Below are 15,888 nucleotides of genomic sequence, written 5' to 3'. Positions count from 1 at the left end.
GATAGAGAAAAATAACTTTACTGCTGATTAGAGTAAGTGTTTAATTTGCTATATTAGACTCTGGAATAATTCAGAGAGGTAGATATCTCTAATATATTATTTTAGTGATAATGATGCAGTAATCCCAAATTAAATCTGTGTACCTATACTCTGCTGATAATTTTAGACTTGGGATACATATATGGAAGTAGAATGGGCCAGAAATATAATTGCATGAAAGTTCAGACAGTATGGCCAGCTTAGCAAATACTTGAAACTTGAAGTATGCATGTTGGTTTAAGATCTAATGCCATTTTTAGAACAAAATCACACAGCTTAGCAAAAGGACAAGGGGATCCACCTCTAAGTTTATCTGTAGCATTTTTTCTATTAGGAAAAGAAATGCATAGCTATCAAAACCATTCAGAAAACTCTTCTTCTATTTTATGAAAACATTAAAGTTTAAAAAAGATTGTAAAGTTTATGCTTTATAGGATTAAAAGTTTCAATATTTCTCTATATTGGTTAATACAGGTTTCGATTTTAAAAGTGTGTTTTTTTCTCTCTCTCCTTTCTTACCCTTTTTCCCATGGAACAGACAAGATGTTTGACTTTTATGACAAAAACCTCTTCAAAACATTGCCAACATTGACATATCCTTACATTTTATCTGGAAAATGTCTAGGCAATTATAATTGCATTTTGATTCATGAAAGTATAACATAATCAAAACTGAAACATATGAGTGAGAAGAGAGGGGAAAATCATGAGGTTGTTATTCAAAATACTAAAATTATCCATAGTTCAGGTGAGTATTATGATTATAGTCTATGTAGCAGTTTTCAGCAGAAATGCTTTTTAATTACCTCAGCATGAAGTTTCTAGAACATGGGTTTTAAATTGTGAAAGTCATAGTGGTTGTACCTCACTGTTAAATGTCCACTAAGCATATTTAGCCTAACAGATGGTTCTGTTCTTTAGTATCATCCAGTGTATATGGTAATCAAAGACCACACAAGGGACCTTATGAATCCACTACTTTATTTGGAGAGATGACAACAACAAAAATGGATTCACAACCAAGGTCAGCCCCGGTACCAGGTAGGTTTTTGAAGTCATGCTTTAACAATTTAAGCATGGAATTGTATTAATATGAAATAATATATGAAGATGTAGGTCAAGGACAGTTGTTCGGGCTTTGTGCTGAATCAGACAATACTTAGCATTGTCATTAGTAGTCTGAAAAATGGAGCAGATTGTATCTCATAGAATTTTCCAGCGATATCAAGATGACAGAAAATATGCATTTGGAGCAAGAGATTAAGACCCAAATAACCTTTATAAATTGAGACTAAATCAGGCAAAATTCAGTAAAGATATATGCAAAGTATCATACCCATGAGAATCCTTGGTAAAAATAATAGCAGAGAGAAATGTTGCAAAATAGGGTTTGTAGATTAAAATGGAAAAGAAATAAACCAATACTATGATAATATTTTTTAAAAATGCAAAAATGTTTTACGGCATATTAACTGTAAAGTAACTTTTAAACCAGAGAAATTTCCTACTCTACTTAGCCCTAGCAAGTCCAGACCTGAAGTTCTGTGTTCAGTTCAAGGTATTGTGTTCATCACATAGAAAAAACAATGGAGAGCAACATAAAGAAAATTTTAGAAAGGTAACATCTGAAGCAGCTTTTGGAGAACTCATAATTTTCAGAGTAAACTGAAAGGAGATATGAGAATAGTGTACTACAAAAAGAGTGCTTAGCAGTTATTCACCATGAAGTAATGCTAACTAATTAGAAGTAGTTTTTTTTCAAAAGGAACATAGGAGATTTTTTTAAACAGTGCAATTTTTTTTTCAAGCAACAAAGGAGTTAGTTCTTAGGAGACAGATCTTTGTCTATAATGGTTATACAGCATAAAAATAGGCTACTGGGAAGGCTGTGAAGTCTCCTTTACAAAAAATATTAAGAGCAAATTGGCCATCTTCTTACTGACCATGTTTCACTAGTCAAATCTAGCTAATATGACCTCTTAGGGTCCCTTCCAGTTTTGTAGTTCCTTTTGTGTTTAGAGTTTGCCCCCAAAACATTCCTAAAGTAGGAATTTAAATGAAAGAAATTAACATCTAAGTGTACCTGGAAGTCATCCTGCTTTTGTGCCTGGGATTACAGGCTAAGCCTTCTCTTTTGCTCTTGGAGCTAATCAGTGATACTACTCCTGTTTACCTATGCTCGCCAAATACAGAGCTTGTAGGTGCTGACAGTGATAGGGTTTATCATCTGAGTTGGCTTGTGTACAGCAGAATGATGAGCTACAAAGATGATTAAGGGAGTGGAACATCTCCCTTATGAGGAAAGGCTGAGGGAGCTGGGTCTCTTTAGCTTGGAGAAAAGGAGACTGAGGGGTGACCTCATCAATGTTTACAAATATGTAAGGGGTGAGTGTCAGGGAGATGGAGTTAGGCTTTTCTCAGTGATGACCAGTGATAGGACAAGGGGTAATGGGTCCAAATTGGAGCATAGGAGGTTCAAGGTGAATATCTGAAATTTTTTTTTTTACTGTGAGAGTGACAGAGCACTGGAACAGGCTGCACAGGGAGGTTGTGGAGTCTCCCTCACTGGAGACATTCAAAACCCACCTGGATGCGTTCCTGTGTGATGTACTCTAGGTGACCCTGCTCTGGCAGGGGGGGTTGGACTAGATGATCTTTCAAGGTCCCTTCCAACCCCTAAAATTCTATGACTCTATGATTCTATGAAAATGTATTTGATTTGCACAGAAGCACTTTGTAAAATAAATAAACATTTGTGCAAGCTAGGAAAAAGTCTGACATGGTAAACAATGTGGAAGAACTTGTGTTCTTGTCATTCTGCAAAACAGCAAAACTATTTGAGATACATTAACACAATCTCCTTCCCTCCCTCAACTTTCTCCACAGAATGGCTTATTATAGTTGCTGCTCTTCTGGCACTTGCATTGATTCTTGCAGTGTGCATTGCTGTTAACAGCCGGAGAAGGTAAGGTTTACTTTTTCAAAACACAGTACTTTGCTTCATTGAGAGGCTTCAAAGCTTTGTGAAAGAGCAGAGTACCCTATTGCAAGAAAGAGCTTCCTTTGTGAAGCTCTGTGACTTGGGGTGTTGGGGGCCAGGTCACTGTGTCGTGCACAGGTTACACATCAGCCTTCACACTCATGTGGAACCATGTGATGTCCATAGCTATATAAACCACTTGGTCTTTATCTGTAGGTGGAAACTGTATATAGATGTATATACATCACAGAGAATTAATTATTCTCTACTATTACTAATTGGAAAATCCTGTCCACTAAGACTGAAAACTATGTGAATAGAAATAGAAACAAGTGAGAAATAGAAAAATGGAAGTAGTAGCAACCACAGGTAGGCTCCACAGCTCCTTGCTTGCCTGCTTCAGAATTTCCTGGATGCAGAGCAGAAATAATTCCCAAGGACGTGTGTATTGTTAGCACTATGTACTGAGCTACTCTGGATTAAACCCCCACACCTATCCCTCAGTAAGCATGAAAAAGTAGTACTTCAGAAGGATAAACGTATAATCAAGTGGCCAAATCAGTAATTCAGGCAAAAATATGTTTCATTTAAGAAGAAAATGAAGTACAACTTCATAGAGACGTTTTCCCTCATAAGAGAAGTACACTTTTCATACTCAGTTTATGGAAGGCTGTTGGAGGACGAGCAGGATGTTCAGCACCATCTAGCCAGAGAACCATCTTAGCATCCTGGGTCAAATTCCACAGCTGTGTAACTAATACTTTTTTACTGTGCTGGAGAACACCGAGCCCACGTTGACCAATATACATTGGTTTTAGACTGGTGACTTTTTAGAAGAACGTGTGTGTGTTCATTCAGAGGTACACATAGAGTTTATTGGGCAGCACAGGAGCAAGTGTAACTTTAAAAACACAGTAGCTATTTCCTACCTTAATATAATAAGCACCTATGCAGTTGATAGTAGCAAGAGTAGTTCTCCATATTTCCTTGTTATTGGCAGGCTTTTAGGCCTGACATGCTCATGCAAAGAAGGAAAAAGTTATATAATGAGGTGAGAGTGTGAAACAAATTTTCCGCTGTCTCAGGAACTTCAGCATTTTCAAAGGTGTGGTTCCAAGTCTGGATTTAGAATGTCACTGTTCTTATAGTGGGATATATACAAAGTTCATAAATGGGGATATATCTTAATGTTAGAAAATCCTTTCTAGCTTTCGATAATGAATGTTATCCCTATCTGTAGTAAAAATAGGTAGAAATCAAAAAAGTGAGCTCCTGCCACATTTTATGCATATAATGGTGGATGCTTTCAAATAATAAATCTGCAATATGGAGAAACTTTATACTTTGCATTGTCAGTCTGCACTAACAGACACCAGATTCATTTTCAAGCACCTTTTGTTTTTATTGTTTTTATTAACTTTGATTTTTTTTCTTATTTCTGCTAGTCTCCATCTACAATATTAATTTTCTTTTTATTTCCTACTAGATGTGGGCAGAAGAAAAAGCTAGTGATTAACAATGGCAAAGGGGCAGTGGAAGACAGGAAGATAAGTGGGTTAAATGGAGATGCAAGCAAATCTCAAGAAATGGTGCACTTGGTTCATAAAGAGCAGTCAAATGACCAAGCAGGAACAGGCTGCACAGGGAGGTTGTGGAGTCTCCCTCACTGGAGACATTCAAAACCCACCTGGATGCGTTCCTGTGTGATGTACTCTAGGTGACCCTGCTCTGGCAGGGGGGGTTGGACTAGATGATCTTTCAAGGTCCCTTCCAACCCCTAAAATTCTATGACTCTATGATTCTATGAAAATGTATTTGATTTGCACAGAAGCACTTTGTAAAATAAATAAACATTTGTGCAAGCTAGGAAAAAGTCTGACATGGTAAACAATGTGGAAGAACTTGTGTTCTTGTCATTCTGCAAAACAGCAAAACTATTTGAGATACATTAACACAATCTCCTTCCCTCCCTCAACTTTCTCCACAGAATGGCTTATTATAGTTGCTGCTCTTCTGGCACTTGCATTGATTCTTGCAGTGTGCATTGCTGTTAACAGCCGGAGAAGGTAAGGTTTACTTTTTCAAAACACAGTACTTTGCTTCATTGAGAGGCTTCAAAGCTTTGTGAAAGAGCAGAGTACCCTATTGCAAGAAAGAGCTTCCTTTGTGAAGCTCTGTGACTTGGGGTGTTGGGGGCCAGGTCACTGTGTCGTGCACAGGTTACACATCAGCCTTCACACTCATGTGGAACCATGTGATGTCCATAGCTATATAAACCACTTGGTCTTTATCTGTAGGTGGAAACTGTATATAGATGTATATACATCACAGAGAATTAATTATTCTCTACTATTACTAATTGGAAAATCCTGTCCACTAAGACTGAAAACTATGTGAATAGAAATAGAAACAAGTGAGAAATAGAAAAATGGAAGTAGTAGCAACCACAGGTAGGCTCCACAGCTCCTTGCTTGCCTGCTTCAGAATTTCCTGGATGCAGAGCAGAAATAATTCCCAAGGACGTGTGTATTGTTAGCACTATGTACTGAGCTACTCTGGATTAAACCCCCACACCTATCCCTCAGTAAGCATGAAAAAGTAGTACTTCAGAAGGATAAACGTATAATCAAGTGGCCAAATCAGTAATTCAGGCAAAAATATGTTTCATTTAAGAAGAAAATGAAGTACAACTTCATAGAGACGTTTTCCCTCATAAGAGAAGTACACTTTTCATACTCAGTTTATGGAAGGCTGTTGGAGGACGAGCAGGATGTTCAGCACCATCTAGCCAGAGAACCATCTTAGCATCCTGGGTCAAATTCCACAGCTGTGTAACTAATACTTTTTTACTGTGCTGGAGAACACCGAGCCCACGTTGACCAATATACATTGGTTTTAGACTGGTGACTTTTTAGAAGAACGTGTGTGTGTTCATTCAGAGGTACACATAGAGTTTATTGGGCAGCACAGGAGCAAGTGTAACTTTAAAAACACAGTAGCTATTTCCTACCTTAATATAATAAGCACCTATGCAGTTGATAGTAGCAAGAGTAGTTCTCCATATTTCCTTGTTATTGGCAGGCTTTTAGGCCTGACATGCTCATGCAAAGAAGGAAAAAGTTATATAATGAGGTGAGAGTGTGAAACAAATTTTCCGCTGTCTCAGGAACTTCAGCATTTTCAAAGGTGTGGTTCCAAGTCTGGATTTAGAATGTCACTGTTCTTATAGTGGGATATATACAAAGTTCATAAATGGGGATATATCTTAATGTTAGAAAATCCTTTCTAGCTTTCGATAATGAGTAGTAAAAATAGGTAGAAATCAAAAAAGTGAGCTCCTGCCACATTTTATGCATATAATGGTGGATGCTTTCAAATATTAAATCTGCAATATGGAGAAACTTTATACTTTGCATTGTCAGTCTGCACTAACAGACACCAGATTCATTTTCAAGCACCTTTTGTTTTTATTGTTTTTATTAACTTTGATTTTTTTTCTTATTTCTGCTAGTCTCCATCTACAATATTAATTTTCTTTTTATTTCCTACTAGATGTGGGCAGAAGAAAAAGCTAGTGATTAACAATGGCAAAGGGGCAGTGGAAGACAGGAAGATAAGTGGGTTAAATGGAGATGCAAGCAAATCTCAAGAAATGGTGCACTTGGTTCATAAAGAGCAGTCAAATGACCAAGCAGGAGCATGTGATGAATTCCTGACCATTAATGAAACACAAAATCATCAGGAGCTTGATACGAAGAGTGGAGTGTAATGGTACTAAGCAGCCAAGTAGAGCAGAGCTGGGGAAATAGAAATCACATGGGACTTGGACAGGAATTCTCAGATGCACTGTGCTACTGATGTCTTTTGAACATAACTAAATATAAGATTTACTCCTTTTTATTCACTTTAAAATAAAGTCTGGGTTACAAAATTTACATTTGCTTTCTGAAATAAACCTCCAAGAGTTGCATAAAGTTTTCAGTCCCTGCTGCCTACAGAAAGGATGCTTATTGTGTCCTGAGTGTTAGGAGGGATTCACGTCATTGTTCCCCAAATAGAAGGTCTTTGCTGTGCAGAACTACTTAGACAACCAGACACTCCTTCTAACAGACGTATAACGTACTATACTTGCCACGATACATGACTAAATGAGAAAAAAATGTAAAGAGCAAAAATCACGCTTAAACCAAAAAAGCCTCCTATACAATGTCTAGGCCATCAGAATCCTTCAGAAATGCCTTCCAGCTGGGAAAAGCAGTAGGTGCATTCAGAGTCTGATATTTTATAATGATTCATGGCTTGGTATGCAACGAGAAAAACCCAAAAGAACAAAATTCCCCTTCTTAGGAAGGGGAATAACAGATGGTTCATAATGATACATCAACTGATACATAATAAATTACTATACTTTAATATCCAAACAATCTGTACAGTTATCCTGCAGTTTTTTAACTCCTTGAGTTCCTTCCTCTTCCCCCTTGTGCCTTCATTGGTGACAGCTTGAATGTGCTTTTAATGAGTCTGATCGGATAATTAATAAAACACAATGACCCCACATGCACAAATCAAGCAATTGGAAATCATTAGGGAAGACGACAGTATTTTATTCCTGAAGAATAGGTCTCTATCTCCTTCTTTGTTCCATTTCCTAAGGAGTTGCTGAACCTAGTAGAACTTGATTCCCCTGTAACTACTGTTACACCAGTTTGCTTATATTTTAAAGGTTCCTTTTATATGATCTCACTTACTTCCTCTGAATTCTATTTCATCCACATTTTTCCCTTTGCATTTTAAAAATACCAAAAGAAAAATTGCTTCCTTACTGGTATTAGAAATTCAAATTCTACATAAAAGATTAAAAAAAAAATTAAAGCAAACACTTCCAGTCATGTAACATAGTAAAGTAGCTGCAGCTGCATTGCTATATGCTTTTGTTTTGCCCTCATTCACCTGTATGTAAATGATTTATATTAAGCAATGATGCTGTGCATTATTTTGATATGAATTACCAGAAACAATATTATTTACTACCAGTGGTCTGTACCACTTTTAACAAAATTTATTGGAATGGAGGATATGGATAATTTCTAATCAGGCTGCCTCAAAAAAATTTGAGCAAAAACAATCTAAAGTGACGGCATCCACTGGTCAGTTTCAGCTATGGGATGGGGAATGTCCTGTAGGAGGGTTAGTCGTGTTTCTATTCTCTGATGATAGCACCTGTCTTTGAAACTGTTCTGCTAAAGTGTGTGATTTTAGGTTGTCCATCTGAAGCAATTTGGAGGATGAATATTCAGCTGGGTAAATACTTACATTAGATAGCACTGATCTTTACCAGAACATAAAGCACAAGACTGTTAATTGTATTTCTCAATCACAGCCCTCCAGCAGTTTCGTGTGTGTTGTTGAGTTGTTCAGTGCACTCGTAGATCTGCAGGCATATGTTCTCAGGAGCAATTTGTGACTGGGCAAAAGATCCCACGATGAGGTGTGATTTTACAGTACACACAGGATGTTTTATGACTTTATCTAGGTCAGCGTGTTTTATCCCTGAACATTCTCACAGCTCATAGTTCAAGGGTGTTCAAGCAAGCTGAAGCTAATGGGAGTCAAGGTGATTTGCTCTATCAGTATGTCATCCACTGTCAAACATCTCAGTCCTTTCATGTATTTTAATACTGGAAAAAGTGTCGACTTTTTGCTTAATTCTTGTCATACATTTAAGTAAGCTTTTCTATTTGTAATTATAAATCAAAATGACCTGTTGAAGTCTGTGTTTAAATTGATACTATATACTAATTTCACTAAGTACGGAGATTCAGAGTAAGAATTATTCCTCTCTTCAAATCCTAATTGTAAATACATCTTAATCAAAAGGAGATATTTCATTGTCTTGAATGAAACCTTGAAGGTTGCATTTTTCTTTATAAAAAAACCCCGAAACAACACATTTGTCGCATGTTATTCAGACATATAATTAAGAAATCCACAAACTCTTTCCTAATTTATCTAGTATTCATAGAATCATCAAGGTTGGAAGGGACCTTAAAGATCATCAAGTTTCAACCCCCCAGGGAATCCTACCAACTAGACCAGGTTGCACAAAACCTCTTCTAACCTTGTCTTAAAAACCTCCAGGGATGAATGTACCTCAGTAGCTATGAATGCATGGACAAGACAGGTTGGTTTCTTCGTGTATTTTTAAATAGGGAGATGCTCAAGTTGCCTTTACAAAGGCAATGTCATTATTTTCTATATGCTGATTCTTTTTAGATTATGTCATTTTATTAATTTGTAATTAAGTTTCATCATAGTCTCAAAACTAGATTGCCATTCCAGAAGTGTAATATACGTAGTATGCATTTTTATTAATCTTGGGTTTATTGTTTGAGGGGTTGTCTGTTGTGTGTATGTAATTTTTACACAGAGCCCTTGATGTATTTGCATATTTATTTAACAGATCAATCTAACTGAAAGAAAATATCTCTAAATAGTAACTAGAAACAGTACTGCTAAAGCTATATTGAACTGTAAAATAATATTAAAAATATATACTTGATTCCACACTGAGGATAAAAAGACCAGCATCATTAGTGGGAAAGAAGTATTCAGCAAGATAGTAGTGTTTAGTACTGGTGATCCAGGGGTAACTTTTTCTGCTTGCAAACTCTAAGCCAGGCTTAGTTGAATGATGTGTGACCTTATCTGTTCCAGTAGCCTCCCATAAGCTCCCCAGATGCTCAGGGAATTAGTGATTACCTCAGCTTCCCTCTAGAGGCAGACAACTTAGTCCAATTTAAAATCAACCTAGGAAGATCTTGATGCTGTTCCTGACTCAATGAAACAATGGCATTTTGGAGGGTGCACCACCCACCAAGATTCAACCCTTCCTTCAGGGTGCAGACAGACAAGCTGGGTCTTGATCTACCCTTGGTACCTAGGAAGAACGAGGAAAATGCTTAGGCCAAAGCTAAAACAGACCCTTTGTCTTGAGCAGTTTTAATGTTTTTAATTTTTTATGTACTCCAGACCAACTCTCATGGAAATACTGTCTAAAAGAGTAGGCATATTTAAGAGAGGGATTGCATGTTTTATGCTAATGTAATATTTTAATCAATAATCTGGGGTGATTGTTTCACCTGTATTTTCTTGGAGATCTTACAAGAAATGTTTGATTAAAGCAGAGAAAGGATGTGCAGCTCTCATGCCTACATGCATGGCTGTGTTGTTAAGCCCTTTCCCCACTGTCAGTTCCAAAATTAGATGTTTTTCATATGATAGAGATGTCTTTTGCATATCTTTTGACAATAACAACAACAGTGTCTGTACTAAGTAGTTTGAAGCATGTTGTCTGGAATATTATTAGAAGATTATTACCAAGTATGTCTAGCAGATAGAGACAATTCTGGGCAGGGACAGAAGGCAGTATATCATCCAGGTTAGGGCTGGTCCAAATTACTCTTTTTGTAGATGAAAGAAAGAAATTCAATCCTCTGACAACAGTGTTCTGCCTCAGCATACAAAGACACAGATATTTTGTAAGCCAGCAGTTAATGGGTTTATGTTATACTATATTACCGTGTTAGCCAATAATTATTTATTAGTCTTATTAAAAAATTCAAGGTTCTGACTTCTCTAGTTGCAAGAGATTTGATTAGTCAAATACAAACCTTGCAGGTAACTACTAGGTTTCCTCAGTGGAGGGGAAAAGGACTAAAAGGTGGCAGAAAAAGCACTGCACTGGGCTGTTCTTGAGGTGTAGTTCCAGCTGTGTCGGAGTGAGTGACAAAACTCTAGATCCTTATGGGGGGCAATAATTGTGCAAAGGTGTTTTGGAGGAGAGAACCCTGGGGGATTAGGGACAGAGAGGAATGGGGTAGCAGGGGAAGGAAGTCAAGGGAGAGTGACATTTCTATACTACTACTGGGAAAGTCCCTTCAACACCCCAGGACTTTGGCACTTGAATGCTTCATGCCTCTGAGAACGAAAAAAAAAGAACTAGTCTTTTCTTGTGAACCCCCCGCCTCCAAGTCACTCTCAACATTCATCACCTTATTTGCAAACTTATTTCTCATTATTACTGTGCCATGCTTCCTGTGGCATCAATCAACACCATGATGAGACCAAGCAGCTATGAGAAGTGAGAGGTGGAGCACAAATTTAGGAAAGCCGAGTGTCTTTTGTAGAGCACAGAGGTTGCACTTGTTGTTTTCCTTGTTTCACCCATTTGGAATAAGATTATCAGTGGTGAGATTTCAAGAACATTTCTTTTCTTGGTCATCTTCCTATTTTTAAAGTACCAGACTTACACGGATCTTCACATAGGTCAACTGTGCTGCTGCACATATTTTTGTAAAGTTGCAACTGAATAAGCTAATCCACCACCAAAGAAGCCCTCCTGACCTCAAGGGAGCTGATTATTGTTGAAGTGCAAGTAAAGCAGAGGCAGTGAAATCTTTACAGACACGTTCATTTTAAACACAGCCTTTTTTTCAGTTTGGTCTGGATGGTTCCAGCAAGCATTAGAGAGGTTTTGCTTGAGTGACAGGTTCAATGAGTCTCAAAATTTTTATACAAAGGCTCTAAAGGCAGAAAAGGGTTTTGGATGAACAAGTGGGTGGATTAAACCCATTTTCATAAATTCTCTGATACAGAAATTTGTGCACTGAATGCTAATGTAAATGTAATTAGTTTTGCATTTTCTTTCAAATAAAAAAATATAAAATAATGAAGTTTTGTATCAAAACAAGTCCACAAAGACTGTCAAATGAGAAGATTACTTTTTTTTTTTTCCAGCAATAAACATCTGTTTAGCTAGTTTTAATATCCAAGATAGAACATCTAGCTGTACAAAATGCCCCCCTACATATATATATATTTCCCTTTGTACTAAAATGCAATTCTTACAAATATTTTTTTTTCCATTAGAAAAAACAAAACAAGCCAAACCTGTAAATTTACAGTAAAATAGCATTTTTTGAGTCAAATAGGATCTGACATAAATTTTAATGTAAATATTTTTTAAATTTAAATACTGTAAAACCCTCAAGCATTTTTTAAAATGTTAGGGGAAAGCCTCACTCTGAAACACCTACCTAACTCAGACTTTAGCTCAACGAAAGCTTTTTTTTTTTTGTGCTGAAGCTTAGGGAAGTGTGCAAAGGCATATCTGAAGTTAGGGGCATATAGCAGTGGGAAATCAGCTTACGGGTCATGTGTAGTAAAGGTTCTGTACATCAAACAGGTCCCAAGTCTACTGAGTTAGGCCTGAAGTCCTTCTAACTCCCAGAAAATCCCAGGAAAGAGAAGGATGAGATAAGGCATTTTCCACCACTTCTCCAGAGGTTATGTTTTCAACCTGGCATCTGAAAGTGTTGTCTCAGGCTATTGTGTTAGTGTCCAGTCAGCTTTAATGACAGTAATCCCATGTTGCAGTGTATAATTGGCTTGGTTACAGCAGAGTTTTAGCTTTAAATCTAAATTCACTTGTCATTGGTGTACATCTAGCTTTTGCCAACACACACTCAACAGGCTTTTTTTTTTTTTCTTTTTTTCTTTTTTTCTTTTTTTCTTTTTTTCTTTTTTTCTTTTTTTCTTTTTTTCTTTTTTTCTTTTTTTCTTTTTTTCTTTTTTTCTTTTTTTCTTTTTTTCTTTTTTTCTTTTTTTCTTTTTTTCTTTTTTTCTTTTTTTCTTTTTTTCTTTTTTTCTTTTTTTCTTTTTTTCTTTTTTTCTTTTTTTCTTTTTTTCTTTTTTTCTTTTTTTCTTTTTTTCTTTTTTTCTTTTTTTCTTTTTTTCTTTTTTTCTTTTTTTCTTTTTTTCTTTTTTTCTTTTTTTCTTTTTTTCTTTTTTTCTTTTTTTCTTTTTTTCTTTTTTTCTTTTTTTCTTTTTTTCTTTTTTTCTTTTTTTCTTTTTTTCTTTTTTTCTTTTTTTCTTTTTTTCTTTTTTTCTTTTTTTCTTTTTTTCTTTTTTTCTTTTTTTCTTTTTTTCTTTTTTTCTTTTTTTCTTTTTTTCTTTTTTTCTTTTTTTCTTTTTTTCTTTTTTTCTTTTTTTCTTTTTTTCTTTTTTTCTTTTTTTCTTTTTTTCTTTTTTTCTTTTTTTCTTTTTTTCTTTTTTTCTTTTTTTCTTTTTTTCTTTTTTTCTTTTTTTCTTTTTTTCTTTTTTTCTTTTTTTCTTTTTTTCTTTTTTTCTTTTTTTCTTTTTTTCTTTTTTTCTTTTTTTCTTTTTTTCTTTTTTTCTTTTTTTCTTTTTTTCTTTTTTTCTTTTTTTCTTTTTTTCTTTTTTTCTTTTTTTCTTTTTTTCTTTTTTTCTTTTTTTCTTTTTTTCTTTTTTTCTTTTTTTCTTTTTTTCTTTTTTTCTTTTTTTCTTTTTTTCTTTTTTTCTTTTTTTCTTTTTTTCTTTTTTTCTTTTTTTCTTTTTTTCTTTTTTTCTTTTTTTCTTTTTTTCTTTTTTTCTTTTTTTCTTTTTTTCTTTTTTTCTTTTTTTCTTTTTTTCTTTTTTTCTTTTTTTCTTTTTTTCTTTTTTTCTTTTTTTCTTTTTTTCTTTTTTTCTTTTTTTCTTTTTTTTTTTTTTTCCCGTATAAGGCAGGGGGGGAAAAAGAAAAAAAAAAAAAAAAAAAAAAGCTTAGATCATTTTCAGTCACCCCATTTTCCTCATATGAATTGAAACTCCATGCTTTCATTTTATGCAGAACAAACAGAAATAAACTGGGTATATCTTGCCTCGTGAATGGTTGTTAACTCTGAGTTTACATTCACCCCTTTTATCAGCTTACTTGTTTTAATAACAAGCATCAGGTTCAGGGCTGTTGCTGCAGATTGCTAATAATACCCTTTCTTTAACTACCTCAGAGAGACAGTTTTCAGCAGATTTCAGCCTGAGCCTGCAGGATGAGGTTTTCTAAGATAAGCCCATCATAGTTGAGCCCAGTATCCAAGGAACAATGATCTCAGCTGACAACAGCACAATAAAGGAGACAAAAGTCTTCCTGCAAGTGCTCTGGACTACAACCTTCAGTGATACAAGCCTCTCAGCAAATATCTAGAATAAGTATGTTGGGTTCATTTTACTTCTTGTACCTACAAAATTATGCAGTGTGGCTTTGTTCAAGCACTGTCAATGTATGTCTAAATTCTGACTGTCAATCTGTATCTTAGTGTGCAAGTACAAGGGGTTTGTTTTACTGTAAAACTAAAGTCCAGAGAAGGGGCATAAAGATGGTCAGAGGACTGCAGCATCTCTCCTACAAGGACAGGTTGAGACAGTTGGGGCTCTGAGGTGACCTTATAGTAGCCTTCCAATGCCTGAAGGGGGCCTACATGAGAGCTGGGGAGGGACTTTTTACAAGGGCTTGTAATGAGAGGACAAGAGGTAATGGATCAAAACTGGAAGAGAAGACATTTAGGTTAGACATGAGGAGGAAATTATTTAGTGTGAGGGTGGTGACAGACTAGAACATTCTATGATTTACAATCATCTGCTCAATTAAGCATGTTTCATTTTGTAGCTGTTGCTCAGATTAACTAGTGGAGACAAGTTTGTAATTACTGGGTTATCTGCAGAACAATGCAGTCGTTTTATGCTTAATTTTCTGGTTAATGGTTCTTCCATTCATCAAGAGAAAATCTGAAATGAACTATAGGTAAGGATGCCTGTTTGTTTAGCTAGTGACTTAAAAATCAAACTTACTCTTTGTTCAAGAAGGGTGACTTCACACGCCATGGAGACGACAGGTATAAAGCCTACCCGTTGGTTACATACCAATCAAAAATGGGAGAAGCCCATGAGACAGCTCAGAGGATCAGCCTGCTATTGCATGCAAAGGTGTGGGTGCTCCTAAAAAAGCAAGCCTTTTCTAGAGTAATCCTCATTCTTACGTAGTACCTCCAAAAATCATGGCTAAAAAGTAAGCTAACAAAGCTTAGTTGATCCTGGCAATTTAGGTAATACTGGTGAACCTAAGTGAAACACTGGAATGAATTTTTAGTGACTTTCCTAGCCCTGACTTTCTTCCTCCCCTTTCATGGAGTTGAACATCAGCTGTCTTTTCTCGCTTGCACATCTCCAAAGCAGCATTTCTCAAGTGGTGTCCTTTGAAGATAGGAAGTGATTCATGGAGCACCTTGAGGCACCCCACTAAAAAAAACAACAAATGGAGGTAGATCAGTCTTATAAACGACTACAGGAAAGGCAAATGTATTTTTAGTTCAGTCACAAGTGACAATGAATAGCACAACACTGTGAAAGACAAAGCCTAGGTTGTTTTTCTAAATACTCATCCTTGTACTAGAAAAGCACAACAAACAGCGTGAGGCCTTGTTCCTTCAGATCCCATCCCTGTGAGTTTTGGTGGGCTGCAGTCAACTTTGTAATTTATCTGTCTAGGCAGACACATTTTGCTTATCACCACAGAACCTGCCTGCCTTGCTAAATGCCACCACAACCACAAGAGCTGATATTGCATGCAATCTAGTTCCTTCCTGCACCTGCTGTAGCAGAAGAGTGCTTTCATTGCATGCTGTTCCTGCCAGACAGCAGATAGCAGTTTGTCAAGGCTTTAAAGCCACCTCAGCTTTGTCTGCACAAGGCTCTGCACAGATTCGGGGAGCTTTGGCAGTACAGTTTCACCCCTGCTAGGGTATTTGTACATTCTTGTAGTATACATGCTTGCTGCAAAAGACTCTTGCTAGCCCAGTTGAGTGTAATTTTAAATGGTTTTTTTCTTCCTTCTAAAGCACTGTAAGTTGGGCTTCCTGTTATTTTCATATCCTTATGCTGTTTCATGTACTGCATAATACAAAGGACAATACTGTTTAAGTCCTCAACAAGACTGTTTAACCCCTTAAAGTGGGTTTTTCTTTCATGCCTGACAG

At 36.1% G+C, this 15,888-nt stretch overlaps 1 protein-coding gene across 1 annotated transcript in view; it reads left to right on the top strand.

Annotated features, from left to right (window-relative positions):
• Positions 1-6,788, top strand: part of CD44 (CD44 molecule (Indian blood group)) — a 42,950-nt gene extending 36,162 nt beyond the window's left edge. The window contains exons 8-11 of the mRNA XM_009997274.1: positions 578-584; positions 961-1,080; positions 2,926-3,004; positions 6,572-6,788. Coding sequence (XP_009995576.1) covers positions 578-584; positions 961-1,080; positions 2,926-3,004; positions 6,572-6,788 — 423 coding nt within the window. The remainder of the gene's footprint in view (positions 1-577; positions 585-960; positions 1,081-2,925; positions 3,005-6,571) is intronic.
• Positions 6,789-15,888: the final 9,100 nt, after the last annotated feature.

Source organism: Chaetura pelagica, unplaced genomic scaffold (genome assembly GCF_000747805.2).
Source record: "Chaetura pelagica isolate M959 unplaced genomic scaffold, ChaPel_1.0 scaffold134, whole genome shotgun sequence".
NCBI classification, from domain to species: domain Eukaryota; kingdom Metazoa; phylum Chordata; class Aves; order Apodiformes; family Apodidae; genus Chaetura; species Chaetura pelagica.
Note: the sequence above shows the minus strand (reverse complement) of the source record. Positions and strands in the feature narration are given on the sequence as shown.